Source organism: Rhincodon typus, chromosome 1, assembly GCF_021869965.1.
Source record: "Rhincodon typus isolate 14 chromosome 1, sRhiTyp1.1, whole genome shotgun sequence".
Classification (NCBI taxonomy): Eukaryota; Metazoa; Chordata; class Chondrichthyes; order Orectolobiformes; family Rhincodontidae; genus Rhincodon; species Rhincodon typus.
Genome location: NC_063332.1, coordinates 40,169,496 through 40,189,076, shown reverse-complemented (window position 1 = coordinate 40,189,076; position 19,581 = coordinate 40,169,496). Strand labels below are relative to the sequence as shown.

General features: G+C 40.8%; 1 protein-coding gene across 1 annotated transcript in view; it reads right to left on the bottom strand.

Moving 5' to 3' along the window:
- Positions 1-12,270, bottom strand: part of LOC109923704 (AT-rich interactive domain-containing protein 3A-like) — a 148,297-nt gene extending 136,027 nt beyond the window's left edge. Inside the window, exons 1-2 of the mRNA XM_048604565.1 lie at positions 12,181-12,270; positions 9,764-10,444 (exon numbers count right to left, since the gene is read on the bottom strand). Coding sequence (XP_048460522.1) covers positions 9,764-10,444; positions 12,181-12,219 — 720 coding nt within the window. The 5' untranslated portion in view covers positions 12,220-12,270. The remainder of the gene's footprint in view (positions 1-9,763; positions 10,445-12,180) is intronic.
- Between the last annotated feature and the right edge of the window lie 7,311 nt (positions 12,271-19,581).

Below are 19,581 nucleotides of genomic sequence, written 5' to 3'. Positions count from 1 at the left end.
GGCCCATTTTCTGAAGAAGGGTCTAGGCCCGAAACGTCAGCCTTCCTGCTCCTCTGATGCTGCTTGGCCTGCTGTGTTCATCCAGCTCTACACCTTGTTATCTTGGGCTCTATACATATCATGATATCTAGCCACAATTGTACATACCACTGGCACTGGGTTCAGCTGAGGAATAAAGAGCTTCAGTCACAAACATTAGCTCTCTACAATTACTTCCCTAAAAGCTGCCACCGTAACCTCTCACTTCAGCAGCAATGTTTACAAGTTGCTACCACATGTTGCTACTATCTGCAATCCCAATGAAAGATAGAATCTTGGTGTTATCAGTGGGAGCTGTGCCATAATATTGATGTGTGACTGTAAGAACACCTTCTGATATGTAAGTATTTTTTAAAATTTTCCTGTGTTGGGAGAATGACCTCTATATGTATTTTTCTCCTCTCCTGTTACACGATGTTCAGTGCCAGTAGCACAGTCTCCTTGTTAATGCGCAGTCTGGGATTCAATATCAGTAGGACACAGGAGATTAACTCGATGCAACTGCTTTTGTCAGGCTAGCGCTATTAAATTGATGGTACTTATGCAGATTCAGCAGTTTTGTTAGTGGTTCTCTGTCCATATAACATTTCATTTTAAGGCATGCAGCTCATACTGGATCTTCTCTTTAAAATATGCTTCTTCGCTACAAGGATATCTAGCTCTTACTATTTACGTAATGATTTATTATCCTTTTTTGGATGATTTTTTCACACACAGAGGGTGGTGAATGCCTGGAACAGCTGCCAGAAGTAGTAGTGGAGGCAAGTACAATTTTGTCATTTAAAAAACATTTGTACAGGTACATGGACAGAATTGATAATGGAGGGACATGGACCAAACACAGGCAAATGGGACTAGTTTAATTGTGCAAACTGGGTGGCATGGTAAAGTTGGGCTGAAGGGCCTGTTTCTATACTGTAAACCTCTATGACTCTACAACTCTATTCAGGTTAGCAACATAAAAATTGAAAATTGATTTTTTTTTCAGTCTTAGCAATGGAATTTGGATGTTTAGGGTCACAAAAGTGAGCGGGCATGGAGTTTTATACCACCAGCCAGTGTGCCAATTTGCTGGTGCTCTAGATTATTTTTCCAGAGGAGGGATACCCACAAGTAGCAAATAGCCAAACAGGGCTCTTTAAAGGTCAATAGCTGCCTATTCTCGGAGGCAGACTGGAATATTTCAGTTTGTCTTGGGTTCACCAAGATCTAGAAAACGAGACTCGTGGCCTGGAAGCAGCCTCCTGAAGGAGTACAGAGTCAGTGTGGTTCGTTCTTGTCTAGCTCCCTTCAGCTGAAGTCAAAGGCAGCCCTGTGGTGGTGATCCCCCTCTACGTGGTAGCCAAACAGCAAAGGGAAACTTCCAACTGGAGAGTTTAAAATGCTGGTGGAACATCTCAAAGTGGGGGCACACTCTCTCTGTCTCTCTCTCTCTCATTTCCTTAAAAGGCAGCATGCAGCTGCTCCAGGAGGACAAAACAGTAAACATGTCCAAAATGGTCTTGTTCACTTGAAAATAGAACTCCGGTAGTGCCAGTAGTACAGGTTCTTTCTTTCTACTGGATTTTAACAATTTTGAACTGTTTTTTTTTCTCTTTCCTCATGCTCCAAGAGACTGCCTGCTCTCCTTAATTGGACAGTGATCCCCTACTCTTGCTCTTAATTGGCCTGTTTGTGGTAAATCACTACCAGGTCAACTATTTTCCACCACTGTTAGGCATCTGATCGCCATTTGTGTAGCACACCCTTGGAACAAGGATGGCACTTATGCAAGAAGTGTATCTATTATCTTTAAGCACTTTTTCAACAACAGTATGACTTTGCAATTCTCCAGTCTTTTGACTGTCTCAGGAAGATTGAAAATTTAAGGCCAGTGCCTCTGCAATTCCCATTCTTACTTCTCCAGTATCTGTGGATGCCTTTCATCCAATTCCAATTCTGATGCCATATCAGTTTTAAGCTGATCCAATAGTTATTCCTTACTAAATTTACCTTCCTCTGCAGTATTAATTATGTACTCCTTTGCTATGGCCAGGGTAGCATGTCCTTCTTGGTAAAAACATGATCAAGAAAGAGGTTTTACTCACAGAATGTGAAAAGTTAGGGTGTATATTTTTTAAAAAAGTGAAATCACAAAGAGTATTAATCTTTGGATTATTACCTAAACCAGAATGAAATGGCTGAATGAAAAGCTGGTGTAGGAGAAATGGGTTTTGATTTATGGAGTGCTGACATTGTTATTGGGGAAAGAAGGAGTTATTCAGTTGGGTCTGATTTTACTTGAACTCAAGTGGAATCCGTTTCCCACTGTATCAAATAATTATGCTATAGAGGGGACATTAAAATAAATAGTGACAGGAGGATCCAGATGGAAGCAGACATAAGAACATAACAACTAGGAGCAGGAGTAAGCGATTCAGCACTGCCTGCTCCACTGTTTAATACAATCACGGCTGATCTCATCTCAGCCTCAAGTCCACTTTCCTGCCCAATTTCAATAACCCGTCAAGCCATTACTGAATAAAAATCTTCTTGCTAAATTTATTCAGTGTCCCTGCATCCACCACACAGTAAATAACAAATTCCGCAGGTTCATATCACTTGGAGGGAAGCAATTTCTCATCTCTGTTTTAAATCTGCTACCTCTTATCTGAAAATTATGACTTCTCATTCTAGATTGCCCTACTTGAGGAAACATCTTCTCTATGTCTCTATTTTTTTCAATCTCCTTTAACATCTTATAAACCTCAATTAGATCTCCGCTCATTCTTCCAAATTCCGGGACAGTGTTAGCCTAAACTGCTCAGTCTTTCTTCATAAGACAAACTCCTCTTCTCTGTAATCAATCTAGTGGAACTTCCTTGGACTACCTCCAACATGCCTCCTCAAGCAAGGGGACTAAAATTGTACACAATACTCCATGTGTGTTCTCACTAATGCCTTGAACAACTCAAACAACACTTCCCCACTTCTATACTCTAAGATACAAATGCCAAAATTCCATCTGCCTTCCTTATTACCTGCTGTACCTGCATATTAGTTTTCCATGCATGAGGAACCCAGGATCTATTCATTGGCCCATGCATCTAACCAATCCATATCCATTTGTAAATTTCTCATTTCTTCACTGCAAATTACTTTCCAACCTATTTTAGTGTCAACTACAAATTTGGCTATAGTACTTTCTAATTCCTGCATCCAAGTTATTAATATAAATTGTAAATAATTGGGCCCGAGGACTGAACCCTGTGGCACCCCACTAGTTACATCATGCCAACCAGAAGCAAATCCATTTGTCCTGATTCTCTGCTTCCTGTTGGTTAGCCAATCCTCTACATAGGTGAGTAAATTACCCCTTGCCTTGAATTAACCTTTTGTGTGGCACCTTATCAAATGCCTTCTGGAAGTCCAGATACACTGTACATAAGATCCCCATTATCCATCTTGTTTGTTACATCTTTGAAGGACACTTGCAAAATAGTCAAACATGATTTACCTTTCATAAAACCATGCTGACTCTGATGGAAAAAGAACAGAGATGCTGGAAATCAGAAACAAAATCAGAAATTGCTAAAAACAAAGATCTCAACAGGTCTGACAACATCTGTGGAGAGAAAGCAGAGTTAACATTTCAGAAGAAGAGTCTCTGGTCCTGAAATGGTAACTCCGCTTTCTCTTCACAGATGTTGCCAGACCTGCTGAGTTTTTTCCAGCAATTTCTGATTCTGATTCTGATGGATTGTGCTTTGACTTCCCAAATGTCCTGATGTTACTTGCTTAATAATGGATTCTAACAATTTCACAATGACACATGCTAAACTAACTGGTTTATAATTTCTTACTTTCTGCCTTCTTCCCTTTTTGAATAAGGACATTAGATTAGCTTTTTTTCCAATCCACTGCAACCTTCCTCACAATCAGGGAATTTTGGAACATTATAACCAATGTTAATGTCCTCTACCTTGAAGACCAATGCATAGTGTTTATTCAAGTCCTCTGCAATTTCCTGGTTCCTCATTATTACATGAACAGCCTCATAGTCTGAGGGCCCTATGTTCACTTTATCTTCTCTTTTCCTTTTTATATATTCAAAGAAGTTCTTAATGTCCATTTTTATATTACTTTCTAGTTTGTCCTATTATTTATTCCCTCGTTCTTTATTGTTGTTTGGTCATCTTTTGTTGGCTTTTAAAACTTTCCCACTAACCTTTACCACACTGTATGTTTTTATCTTTCACTTGATACAAGATCATAAGGTAAGATATCTTTTCTTCATCTGTGCCTTATATTTTATTTAAAAAGTGACCCTTAGCTCTAGATTCTCCCACAAGAGCAAAACATCATTTCCACCTCCATCCTGTCAAACGCCTGAGGATCTTAACAAAAGACCCAAAGAACTATGGATGCTGGAAAACTGAAACAAAAACAAAAATTGCTGGAAAAACAAACCTTTTCCCATCTACAATCAGTTCCGAAGAGGGGTCACTGGACCCAAAGTGTTAATTCTGTTTTCTCTGCACAGATGCTGCCAAACCTGCTGAGTTTTTCCAGCAATTTCTGTTTTTGTCCTGGATTATCTTATGTATTTTAATCAAGTCATATCTTACTCTTCCAAACAATACAAGCCTAGCCCATCCAACCTTTGCTCATATGAGAAATTCCAGGTACTAGTCCAAGTTTGTGTCAGCAGCAAATTTAGCAACTTTACCTTCATCCAAGTCATTTAAAAATAAGTTGTAAAATGTTGATACCCCAGCACTGACAACAAGGAAATGGCCCATTAATGCCTATTCTTTGTCTACTGTTGGCCAGTCAAACTTCTGTCCATGTCAATATGTTACCTCATGAGCTTTTTATTCCCGCAGTAGTCAAGTAATCTGCTTCAAGTACACTTTATTAGCTCACACACTAAATACACTGCTTGGAGGAGAAAGGCTTTGGAATTCATTTTTCCACATTTGACCATCCATTTGAGCATCATCATTGGTCACTATGACCCCAGACTAGGAAAAGGAAATATCAGGCACAGGAGTTCTACTTCTAAACTATGCAGTGACCAAAAACAGTAGAAGCCGTAAACAAGCAGCAACTCAGTCAGATCTGTGAAGCTTATCTGTTTTGTTGACAGAAGCCTAATAACCTGCTGTGTTTTTGATATTTTCTACTTTTGTTTAATAATTTCCAGCAGATACAGCTTAATATTGTTTTATGCATTTGGACATTTGATTAATTTTACTTACATCTTCCTAATTGTTCGTAATTCCATCGCCTATATCCCCTCCACCCATATAGTTTACCAAAATGCAGAGGCTCACACTGTCAGGACTGTCACTTGGGCAAGGCAACATAAGGCAGCTGAAGTTTTTGGAGATTGATTGTAACGTTTTCAGGAGAGGAGGGAGTGAAGTTTAAGGGAACAAAATCCCCAGGCAACGTATTACTGCAATGGGCTGCTTCTATTAGTGTGACTGACTTCAGCACAGATCCTGTATTTTCATTATAAAGATATATGCTTATATTTTTAAGACCTTAAGGTGCAGCCCAATCAAATGGCAATTAACACAATACTATCAATCCAATTTTTGTTGCCACTTATTTTTGGTCTGTTGAATCCATTACTCACAAAGTGCAATTCACAAACAGTCATTATGGTGTAGTCTGCAGATCCAACGCAGTATTGTAAACCCTTTTCCTAATACAAGGAGTATATACATGTGTGCAAAAGTCAACCTTCTGTTAACAATTATCTCTTGCTATACTCACGTTTAGGCAACTGTTCACATGTAGTCTTAAGCAATTCCAAATGAGTCTGATGAACAATGCATACAATGCGGTCAGGGGGAAAAGTATTGGAAAATAATCCTAATGATCAGAGATTGTTAGTGCTTCCATTTTCCATGTCAAATTAAGCTCAGTCTATAATTGATACCTGGTACTTTGCAAATTAGAAGCAGATGGGAAAGTAGTTCCACACTGCTGGAAGCCATTTTTGATAGCTGTGGTTAACAGCATTAGCAGTTCCTCCTTTCCTTACCTCGAGATGAAAGATGAAATGGGCAAACCAAATCAATTCAAATGCTTATCGATTTCAATTTTTGCATTGTATTCCTTTAAAAATATGGATCATCTCCATTATTGGCACCCATAGAAAGCCAAGTGGATTTTATCTTTTTTTACCAAATGTTATATGATTCAGCTTCCACCCCTGCTGTCCTCACTTATGCTGAGCTACAGTTCAAGGGTACTCAGCATCCTCAGACACCTTGTTCAAGTGGCCATCTTTACAGATCGCTCTGGACAGTGTCACCGACCAATGTGCTCATGGGGACACCAGTGCTGATTCAAATTCTTTCAAGATCTGATTACCAATCATTTTCCTACATGGGTCAATGCAATCAGAAACCCTGGCTATTCCTCCCACTGCAACACCCTCCCTATCCCCTCAACAAAAAACATTACCCTCTGAACCCACAGGGGCTGAAGCTAACTGCTGTGCTTCAACTGATAGGCAAGATCAGCTAACTCTGCACAAACCAAGAATCAAATTTGGGACTGTGTGATGTAAAAGACTCCGTACAAGGTGTAATAAGAAGACACTGAGCCTAGGCTGCTATTTTTATTGGATGGATATAATTTTCAATGGATTCTTATAATTCCAAACAATTGGTTATTCTCTGTAGCCACTGGCAATATTTATAACTGACGTAACACCCATTCATGGCTTTATGGTCTTAATGCATTGTCTTATCCAAGTTTTAAAAATCCTATTGTATGCGATATACAAAAATACCCATTAATTAAAACAAATTTGAATATAACAGCAGGAATTTCACATATACTATCTGAATTTTGTTAGATTTTTGTTGCAATTGAGAAACACTTCCCTGCAAGTGGACCCTAGTTCTTTAAAAAAGTATCCAGACAGGATTGATTGGTTAAAAGCAATAGTTCTCAACTGAAATTCATTTGAAATCATCTATCTAGTCTTACTTTGGCACAAACGTGAACTGGCGTCATAAAATCCAAAACAAAGGGACAGGAATTGTTTGTTTTCAACAACTTAGTAAATCTCTTGTATATTAATTGTATTAGAATTAGCTGATAATTAGTGAAAATGTGATTGAAACGCATCTGTTTCATTGCTAAACACATAGGAACATAGAAATATGGGAATTAGGAACAGGAGTAGGCAATTCAGCCCTTCGAGCCCCCCCCACCATTTAACATGATCATGGCTGATCTTATGCTGGTCTCAACTCCACTTTCCTGCCGGCTCCCCATAGCCCTTTATCCCACTTCTCATCAGAATACAAACTAAAATGTCAAGAAATATTCAACACATTGCAATTCTGAGGCAAGGTCATCTACCAGAAACTTTAATTCTGTTTTTCTCCCCACAAACCTTCTGAGTATTTTTAGCATATTTTTAATTTTAGATTTCCGACATCCAGAGTAATTTGCTTCTAATGTAACAAACTTTTACTGCTGACCTGCTGGAACTGCTCTGTTTTTTTCAATGATTAGGACACCATTACTTTGCATGCAAACAGTGATTTTGACATTGGACTTTGACACCCATGTTATTAAGTTACTTGATCACCCCTTTTTTTAGTGAATTTGAATAGTTTTACAAGTCACTAATTTGCATTACCATTATTGGGTAAAGTATATTATGTAGAAGTTGCAAAATCATCAGAGAATTGTTGTGAATTCCAGTAAAGCCTTGTTGTACTCATAAGAACAAAGATAGAATCTAATTATATGAGAGTATAAAATAGGACTGAACATGCAGAAATTCCAAAAAAGGTCAACATACAATAAAATCCTGCACATAACAGGGATTTATATGCAATGAGTCTGCACACATTTGGACATCAGTGTAAACCCATTCTGAAAAAATGTTCCAAATAGTCAAAGCACTAAGGTCTGGTTAAATTTATCCATCGTAATTAGGATACAATCCCCTCAAACATGTTCTATGAACTAAATGTGGTATTTCAAGCAGATGGTTTGTGATGTAACATTATGCTAACTCTGATTTTTCTTCAACCAAAAGCAACTGTTGTTAAAAGTTCTGAACAAAATTCTAAACTGCAAGATTAAAGTTAAGAAAAGAACATTGTTGCTTTCTGTGCATGTTGATTCTTTACTGTATGAGAATTTCACAGGCAGCATCACCCTCATACACCTCATTCAAGTTGTCAAGATTCATGTGCATCTGTTGACCCTTTTGACAGGCCATTTGCTTGAGGAAAGCTTCATAACCAAACACAATTCTGTTCTCACACAATGTGCATTCATGTATAACTCCATCAACAGTTGCTGATTTTCATTAGTAGGGTATGCTTTGGACAATTTTCCATTTCTTAGGTCAGATTTATTGAAAATAATGTGGCATTTATCAGATCCACAAAAACTGAGATTAGCTAACTCAGAACAAACAGGATGAAGGGTCTAGGCCCAAAACGTCAGCCTCTCTGCTCCTATGATGCTGCTTGGCCTGCTGTGTTCATCCAGCCCTGCACCTTGTTGTCTCACCTTCTTGGTTTGTTTGGGTTGGAGACTCTGGTTGAATTTGCTGGGCTATCAAAGAAGCTTTTAACAAATTGATATAGTGTGTCTAACTAATTCACCCTTTCACTGTAATGCCATGAAAGTTAGTAATTTAATGACTTCCTTCAGAGTTCCTCCTGGTTCAGTCAGAAGTCATCCTCAACTTTCTCAACCAAACTCAGGTTGAATTTGCAATCTTAATAAGAACTGAGAAACTGCTAAACAGAACAACGTAACATAAAGTGAAATGGTTTGTGTTAACAGTAAGTTTATAACATCGCCTCAGCATTAGCAGAAAAACACATTGATTACTAATCTGCCAATATGTAGGGAGAAAGTGTTGAAAGATTAAATGCAAAATCACTAAAAATCACACTGCAAATGTAATGGTAAAAAAAGAACCATGTACATTCTTACTGCCACTGATCTATTTCCTCTACTTGATCATCACAACAGCATAGGACAGGAATGAATGTATTGAATTGTGAACAACATCTAGTACCAAAAAGTAACAGACAGAAAATTAGCTACAACTTTGTTTAACTTTTCAGTGAAAACAGTTTAGCATTTGGCAATGTGCTTTACTTGCACATTCCTAAAGTCTAGCCTCAGTATAGACGGGCTTAACATTCTCTGTAAACATTTAGTGATGTAAACCTGTTAAAGGGGATGGAGGGAAACTACCTGTTAACTAAGCACATGCTACAGTTTACCTGTGCCAAGCCTCTATTTGCTTCAGTACAAAGTAACTTGATACACAGCACAAATTGCACAGTTTAAAGCCATTAGTCTGTACTCCCGAACTATAAGCACAATGTGTGTACACAATTATTGTATCGTTATATTTTAACAAGACCCTTTACAAAACGGGGTATTCCGCTTGTTTCAAACACATTCATTCTGTATGAACTCGGATTTTCGCCAGTTGGAGGTCGCTGTGCGGGCTCACCCACAATGAAACACACACAATAAATTCAACACAGTCTCTCAGCTGAACATCTTGTGGTCCCTGCTACATGCAGTAACCCAACAGGTAAAGAGGCAGTCACATCCTGGGAAAGTTAATCTGATGGTGCCAACTCCGGGAGATGGTCTGCGCCCACATGCCCTTTGCCAGCTGGTAAAACTGGGTCAAACCCTGGCTCAAACTGGAGAGGAAAGATCTGCTTACCTGCTTGAACTGTTCCTCGTAGGTCCACTCCTGCTGCTGGGACTGTGCCGGCTGAGGGATACCGACAGGAGAGTGAGACTGGCCGGGAAGGTGGTAGTGATGCTGCCCGAATCTGGAGAGCTGGACCGGGGTCCCTTTCAGAGTGTGCCCGGGGGTTGGCACCCCGGAAGCGCGATGAATGTGACTCCCGTCCATTCCTTCCTCCTCCTCCTCTTCTTCTCCTTCCTCTCCCAGCTCTTCTTCTTCCTCCTCCTCCTCTTCCCCTTCCTCCCCGGGCTCAGGCTCGTCTTCATCGGACTCGGAGAGGGCGGACGGGACGCGTCGGCGCTGCGTTGCCAGCAGCGGTCGATGGGCCCCGCTCGATCCGGGGCCGGCGTCCCCCAAGCCGGCGAGAGCGGCAGCTCGGACCGCTGCTAGAGCAGCAGCTTGCTGGGCAGCTGCTAGGTGCTGGTGCACGGCGGCGCTCATGGCTTGTTGTTGCTGTTGCTGACTGTCAGCTCCTGCTCGGCTCACATGCCTCTCCCTCTCTTTCCTCTGCCTCTCCTCCAGCTCCAGCCTGGCCTGTTGCTGCCGCTGCAGATTTTCCATCACCGCTTCCAGCTTCATGCCGTGGGGAGCCTGGTAGTGTGCACTTCCAGCAGGGATCAGACCAAGTCCATTAGAGGCTGTTAAGCCTTGGTGCTGGTACAAAGTGGGAAGGGAAAGCAAAAAAAAAACACAAAATAGTCATGCGGGACAGTTTGATCAAACTTCGCACGCAAGCTGACCATGTGTAATCAACAGACGGGGAGCCTCGGTCTTCTCTAAACACAAAAAAAACCCCCAAACTGCAACACACTCAAGAGAGGAAAGCTAAACTTTACTGCATCGTTAACTTGTCAGAACGGCCGGACACGACTGGATGTTTGAAAAGTAAAATCAAGAATTTGTATCAGAAGTTTCCAAACCCCTCAATCTGCGTTTAGTGAAACTTTTAATAGGCACCTTCTTTCAACCGCTCCCCGGGGCTCACAAACACACGGAATGGAAAGGGTTACAAACGAATCCAACAGATCTATCTGCAATTCAAAGCGCAATAAGAACAATTTGCTCAATTCCTTGTGTTTTCTTTTTTAGAAAAAAAGAAAGTTTACTTTTTGTTTGGTCGGCGCAAGGCTTCCCAAAACCCACCGAGTATTTGATGTAGACCGAGCGATCGCTGCTCCTTCTAGCTGTTATTTGTTGGCACGTACACTCCACAACGAAAACCAAATACGCTTCATAATAAACTAAATTAAATATGACCTGACCCTATTGTGCAACGCCCCATTACAGCCTGTCCTCAGAAACAAGTGACTCCAGCGACTGCAACCGAGCCCAAAAGAGAAACATCCAGAATTTCGCTCTGCAGACACGATCTAGCAACTCTCCCACTTAGAAAGTACAGCATTTAATAGAGATCCTCATTTGTAAATCCAATGTCGAAGCTACAAGTTCCAGAACTGGTTACAATGTGACTTCGTCTCTTCCCCGCTTGAGGAAGAATCTTTAAAAGAACTTTTTTTTCTTGTCCGTAATTACCAGGAAAGCTTCTCCGATTGTTTTCATTACAAACACAATCCTGCACACACCCTCCCCCCCTCCGCTTTAACCACATAAGCGTTAGATTTAACATATTTCCCATAACTTTATCAAAACTCAGTCAGCCCTGCTTGAAAAATATGTATAAAGCTTGGATCAGTTGCATTCACTGCCCCCTCCCTACAATAAAAACCTCGTTTTTAACATGTGCTTTTTAGTTATAAATATTTCTAGATTTTTTTTCTGGGAGCAAACGAGCATTTTCTGCTCTCCCATTCATTCACTTTATTTATTCCGCTCGCTGCCCGACCGTTTCCGCACTTTTATTCTCAGCGATCTCTCATCACAAATTTCATCGCTTTCTCGCCGCTGACTTTCCTTTTCTTGGTGTTTTTTTAGGGGGGAGGGGGTTAAGAATGATAACATAGAATTTACCTTTCCCCGAGAAACAAAATCTCAACAAACGGACCAACCCGAATAAACGCCTGTTTTTTTTTAAAAAATCTGTAGATTGGTGTTGACTCTTATCTGCCCAAAATCCTGCCTTCTGTTTTATCTCTCGATGTACATAGTTTTTTTTTCGATTCAATCGCTTGTTCCCAGATTAAACAATCTCCCCTTTCATTTTCTCGTCTCCCTGTGACGGGTTGCAGACCCTGTCACGTCTCCTATTTAGTAACACTTTATCTCTGTAAAAATCGCTTCCCCCCATCGCCAAACCTGATTAAAATATTTACAGAGAGCGAGAGAGAGAGCTACCGGATTACGCCTCCGGGCGATCTGAGCTCAGTGAGACAGGGAGAGACGGAGGGAAAGTGGGATAAATGATATAGAAATGATTTTTAAAAAATCCTCACCAGCGTTGTTTTAGCCACTATACTCGCGTTGTCAACCATGATCTATTTTGGTGTTGCTGTTTTCTTGCTATGTTTTATTTTCCTCTCTCGTTATCCACATGGAGAATTCCCTTTGGACAGTCCAGATTTTCTTTTCTGATTTCGATATTCCCGATCCAGTCCCTCTGGGGACTCGCTGCTTCCTTTTCACAGCATGCAACATACATAGAAACATATATAGATCTGCACATATACATAGGCATATCACTGCCAACCATTAAATATCGCCCTCCAATTGCAACAAGTGGCTCCAAAGCGCTGGGGCGCTTGCGTAACCTGGTCTGACAGAGCCAGACCTCTACTCCCATTTGCTAAATAGACGTCAATGTGTTGATAAATAGAAGAGGCAGCGGAGGGGTTGTGGGGGAAGTAAATGACAGCCGGCTCCCACTTCTAGTAGGGACACATGCTTCCCAATTCCAATGCACAGCAGAAACAGCCTTGACTATCCCTGCAGCGTTTGCACGGCTTAAATGCTTCTGTTTCTGTTTTGTTTGTAGATGTGTCATCACTCGGTTTTGGAGGGCAGAGAGTGGGCTGGGCACAAACTTGGCACCAGGTTAAAGTGTGTGGGGTGGTGGGGGTAACAGAGCAAACAGGGCACTAGGTTAGCCCGGGGACAGTCGCACCTCCGGCTGTGCCTGTGCCCAGAGCTATTTAAATATGAACATAAAATGTCCCCCATGTTCTCGGTGAAGGAGATGAAACCACATCCCCAGCCCCCAGAACCCCACTCCCCTCACACAATGTGATTGAACCGATCGGGACAATAACAGCCTATGGCAAGAGTGGAAATGAACACCCTTGATAGAGTCGCACCTCTTTGATGCTGGACCCGTCATATTAAATAGCTTGTACAGTTTACATTGTTCTGTAGATTGGAGACCAGAAAGGCCGATAATGAATATGGGAGTGTCCGGCTAGGGTGAGCTGTGCTATGACAGCCTAAGATGTATCGACTTCTCACCATATGGGAAATTTACACCGACAGCTCTGGGTGCGGCTGCAACTTGTAAAGTGCGAGTTTGGTGGGTGTAGGAGGCTGAGATATTTAAACATCAAACATCCAGACAGTTCATAAATAGAGAAAGCAGATGGCTCTCTTTCACAGTAACCAACACAAGGAAAGAAAGAGGCGAATGGCTGAAAAGTTCCCCCTGCAAAATAGCTGTGGCTGGAGCTTTATTTGATTCACAGAATACAATATGTTAAACATTAATAAACAATTCGCAGCCACCAACACTAAGCGCAAAAAAACTCATCATGCAACAAGTTTCGCTGCCGCCTGAGTAATTAATACGAGCAGTTTTCGATGAGTTTGTGCTTGTTTTTGAGGCGTGTACATTGAAGACAGTCGGACACATAGATAATAAATATGCAGGGGGATTAATGACAGGGCGTAACTACTGATACAAACAATACCAGATGTGTTCTAGGATGTGGTCCAGGCTTGATGGGAAATCTATACAATGGATTTAGATCAGTTTGTTTTCACAGATGGCTGTGTGTCAATTTGTGCAATATATTCATGATTTTCGTACCCAAATCGGAGCTAATGTGTAGCGAAGGTTCAACCATGATAATATATCATGTTACACAAGGTGCCTACGTTGGCAATGCGTGTTGTGGAATGTATGTCATTATGGAGTGAATATATAGGCCTTCTCTGTGTAACCGAGCATATGCTGTGTAATTAGCATAGGAGAATGTCCTCGTTAGATCCCAGGGCTGCGCTCAGTTAGTTGTCCTGAGTCAAGCAGCAGAGTGTCTGCCTCCCCGATATCTTTTGGAAGGGGAAAATAAAGTCAGCCAGGATTACCACTCCTGATTGGCATCCAGTGACCCCTACTGGAAAGTGCAAGTGAGTGGCGATCACAAGAAACAGCATCGTTGTTGGCTGTAGTGTAAGCTTCCCCCTAACCCCTCATCATCCCACTGTTCTTATGAAATAATTGCTGATTCTCACTGTCAATACTCACATATAAAGGATAATCATATGGGTGCTGTATCAGAGGCCTGCTTGTGCTGATACAGCTTATTTTGTCTCATAGATTGGTGACCATGGATGCTGCTAACTAGGACCCATGTCCCAGTTTGGAATATCATGTTCATGCATGCAGGACAGAAAAGGAGGAAAACATTTCTATAGAGATTAAAATAAATTATGAATGCAGCTGTGGGTACCTTCTTATGGGGTTGGGGAGACATCATACACCACAGAAAGTGCTAAATTCAAACAGTTTATAATCATTGTGTGAAGCTACATCTGGTATAGTACATCAATATGAAAATCACACACATCTTTCTCTAAATATTGGCAGAGCTACCATAACATTGTTCATAGGTAGTCTGGTGTACAGTTGTGATGTTTAGCTCCCAAGATAAATTTATGTTGAACTAGTCCTGAACTTTCAAGTCCTCCTGTCGGTGCAAAGTCAAAGGTCTAAGGAGACACATTCAGGTAATTGCAGTGCCTTCTGAAGTCAGTTAGAAGGTAATTTTTAAAGTTATGCCTGTAGATCCAAAGATTTCAACATTTTCAGACTGCCGTTGGCAAATTGTAACAGTTTTAAGTACAGAGATAACAAGGTGTAGAGCTGGATGAACACAGCAGGCCAAGCAGCATCAGCGGAGCAGGAAAGCTGACGTTTCAGGTCGAGACCCTTCTTCAGAAAAAATTCGACCCGAAACATCAGCTTTCCTGCTCCTCTGATGCTGCTTGGCCCGCTGTGTTCATCCAGCTCTACACCTTGTTATCTCAGATTCTCCAGCATCAGCAGTTCCTACTATCTCTGTAACAGTTTTAAGTACAATGTTTAGGGCATCAAGGTAAGAATTGATATGCAAGTGTCAGTAATTCAGGCACACAGAGTGCATGAAACAAACCAATCCCTCAGTCCTTTTTGTTTTAGGAAATGAAGACAGATCCTTAATGCAATTGTCAATGAGAAGTGTAATGTCTGTTTTCAGATTATTCCCCTGAAATTGGGCTGCTCTGAATACTGCTGGTTCTGGGTCTGCTTTAGGATAACAGAATTGACATGTAAACAAACCAGCAGATCTCAGAGGCAGCTCTGGAGACCAGCAACAGAAATCCAAGGTCTTAAAATACTCCCAGAATAAATGTTGAGGCAAATGAAACGATTGTGCTCTTTGTTCAGTTGGCATCCTGAAGACACTCTCCATGATTGCCTCTACTGCCGATATGCAATGATTAAAACTGATGTCCCTTTCACCAGCAATACCCCTGGTGGCATGCAGTAGGTGTCACTAGCTCTCGTTCTCAATATTATTGGGTGTGTCTGTTCTGGTGCTGGGATTGTGACCTGCTGCCAGCTTGTACCAAGTTGGCTTATGCTATCCAACCCCTTAGCTCTGATGGGGCTCTAATTTTTGAACTTTAATAGAGAGGCAAATCTGACAGAATATGCAACAAGTGGTCAATCTGCTGCCTCCAGTCTCACAATTATTCAAATTTCCTAAAAAATTATGTACGCGCTGTTACTTCAGATGATACACTGTTTTATAAGGATAGGAACATTATATCATGTAATACAGGTTACGATGTCCTGAGGCTAAGATGAAGCTGTGTCACATGTCATAGTCATAAATATTAATTACTGTTAAGTAAATACTAAATTATGTCACTGCCTAATTATTCTTCAAGCTGCAGGTCGTAACCCTGGCTTTTTATAAATGTAATTGGTAAGGCTCTAGATGTTGGTTATTTTGGTTCTGTGTAAAATGATTCTTGTTACTTATATTTCTTTTGAGTTATGGCAATGAAAGTTGAGCGTGATGCTTGAAGTGTGACAGACAAGTCCGATGAGCAAGCAAGAAATAAACATAGGCAGAAAGTGCACGCTGCACACAGTAGGCTAGAATTCCAATCGTTTCGAAGGCAGAAATCTGGCAGAGTGAGAGGGGAGAAACAGAAAATTGCAGAAAGAATGTACACATACAGTGTTTCCTGGCTTCTTTGGCTCTTAAAGTGACATTTTGATAGAGGGGAGCTAGGCAAATATTCCCCATGAATTTTGCATCATTTTGGGAATAGGCCAAAGTCGATCTTTCACAGGTCTCACCAGTTAGACCTTGTGTACGACAGTGACAAATGTGTCTACATGAAACAATGTACTTTCTAGACAATGTTTTATAGAGTTACTGCTACACTGATAGTCAAGTAGTAAACGTATACTGCAACTACTGACTACTGTAAATCCTGCTGAACCAATATTGAACTCTTTCTAAAGTCAAAATATGTTCTCTCATGTTCAGTGACCAAATATAATGCTGTATTCCAAATGGAGTCTGACAGAGATTTTAGCAAAAGTGAAGCATCACATTTGCATTCCAGCTTTCTTTTGACAAAAGCCAACAATATCTTTGTGCTTGAATTACATGTTTTACCTGGGCACTTGTTTTTTGTGATCTATGTACAAAAATGCCTAAATCCATTTTATCCCCAATCTCTTTTATTCTCCACAGCTCATCGCGTCATCATTAAGAAAATATTTTGATTTATCTTTTCCAGATTCAAAATAGGTGACTTCACTCTCCCACATTGAGTAGCGCTGTCAAATTTTACCTTTTCTAATTTGCTTATTATGTCAATGCTCCTTTGTCACTTTCTCCTCTTATTCACAGAACTTGCTATGATTCCTGAAGAAGGGTCCCAAACCAAAACACCAACTTTCCTGCTCCTCTGATGCTGCCTGACCTGCTGTGTTCGTCCAGCTCCACACTGTATTGCTATGATTCCTAATTTAGCGTCATGTGCTAACTTGGATATATAACTCTGCACTCCTTCATCCGAATTATGAACATACATAATGAAAAGCTGCAGCCCCAGTGCAAGTCTCTGCAGAACACAACTTATCTCATCCAACTGAGAAATTTATTTTGTGTTTCCTTTTTCTGGCTCCTAACACATTACAAACCTGGCTGTCAAGATGACCTCCAATCCCATTGTTCTCTTTTTGCTAAAAGTCTTTCCCGTGGTTCATTATCAAAGGTTTCCCATTAAGCTGTTATAAATAGCATTCATGCACATTCCCTTATTCATCATGCTAGTAACAACCACAAAGAAACACAGCTAAATATTAGAAATGATCTATTTTTGATAAAACTCTTCTACCAGATCGTAATTGGCCAATGGAGATTATAAAAGAGCAATTTCTTCATTTGGAGAGTAGACTTTCTGATTCCATAGTTACTACAGTATTATCTCAGTGCCTTGAATATTGAGAGCTCATGTGATCTATAGATCTGCAGGTGCTTTATGTTGTTTTTGCTTTCTCTTGTTCGTACATATTCAAGTCTCAAATGAAGGATGGATGGATACCATACACTCTCTAATTCATTTGCTCTCTCACCATCTGTTATTTTTCAACTCACAAATACTGTCTTGGTTTCAGGACATGCTGATTGCTCAGGACAGTGATATTAATAAAGAGTGATTCTTGTAATATCCCAGGTTCAAGAATTGAAAACCCAAAATCAGAGATGCAAAACACAGGAAAACACTCTGCATTTACTGACAAAAACAATTGTTAACATTAGACATTGTTTTCTTAGCATGTTTGAATAAAGCAACTTGTGTGTATGATATTTATATGCACTGAAGCAGTCCATGCCCAAATGCAGCATGACCTGGACAATACCCAGGCTTGGGCTGAAAAGTGGCAAGTAACTTTCATGCCACGTATGCCAGACAATGACTATCTCCAATAAAAGACAATCCAGATATCACCTTTGACATTTAATGACATTACCATCACTATCAATATCCTACGGTCACCATTGACAAGAAACTGAACTGGACTAGTCATATAAATACAATAGCCACAAGAGCAGGTCAAAGGCTAGGAATATGGCATTGAGTAACTTATCACCTGACTCCCAAAGCCTGTCTGCCAACTACAAGGCACAATTCACAAGCGTGATGGAATACTACCCACTTGCTTGGAGGAGGGCAGCTCCAACAACACTCAAGAAGCTCAACACCATCCAGGACAAAGCAGCCTGCTTGATAGCAGCACATCCATTCCCTGTAGCGGCAGTGTGTATCATCTATAAGATACACTGCATAAATTCACCAAGATTTCTTGGAGAGAACCTTAGAGAAAACCTTTGCAAGCCATAACCGCTTCCATCTAAAAGGACAATGGCTTTAGATACTTTGAAATACCACCACCTGGAAGTTTCCCTCCAAACCACTTACCATCCTGACTTGGAAATATATTGCCATTCATTCACTATCATTTGGTCAAAATCTTGGAATTCCTTTCCTAAGGACATTGTGGATCTAACTACAGCACATGAACTGCAGCAGCTCAAGAGGCCATTCACCACCATCTTCTCAAGGCCAACAAACAATGGGCAATAAATGTTGGCCCACATCCTATGAGTGAATAAAAAATGCGTATAATGAATAGTGCAATCATTAATTTAAAAGGTGTTGAAAAAAATCCCAACTAATATGATGTATAATCAGCCACGTATCACTGCTTGAAAAGCACGTCAAGTGTTTTTCTGTGCTTATAATAAAAAAAGCACTGCAAATGCTAGAAATCTGATGTTATTCCATCTCCATGTGATGCTGTAGCCAAGATCAATAACTTGTGTGTGGGGTATCACTGATACAAAACAGTATTCACAACCCCATGGGATAGCACATTTGCTGCATCAAAATATTGTTCCACGTAATAGTTATACATTTAAGCAGCTTTGCAGGAAAAGAAGGTACAAAATGTTACAGATTATAACTTCTTGGTTGCTGCAATAATTACTTATTAACATTTATTTCTTTTCATTCATCATGGGATGTGAAGGTCGCTGGCTGGGCTAGCATTTCATAGAATCATAGAATCCCTACAGTGTGGAAACAGGCCCTTCGGCCCAACAAGTCCACACCGAACCTCAGAGTGCCCACCCAGACCCATCCCCCTATAACCCACCTAATCTACGCATCCCTGAACACTATGGGCAATTTAGCATGGCCAATCCACCTAACTGCACATCTTTGGATTGTGGGAGGAAAGCGGAGCACCCGGAGGAAACCCACGCAGACACGGGAAGAATGTGCAAACTCCACACAGACAGTTGAATTTCCCTTGAGAACGTGTTGGTAAGCTGCCTTCTTGAACTGCTGCAGTCCATTAGGCATAAATATATGTACTTTGCAGCAATATGTTTCGGTGTCAGGATGGTGAGTGGCTGGGAGGGGATCTTGCAGGTGGTGGTGTTCCCATGGGTCTGCAGCATTTGTTTTTGTGAGAGACAGAGGTCATGGTTTTGGGACATGTGCCAAAAGTGGCTTGACAAGTTGATACACTGCCCTTGTATATGACCGTCATTGCT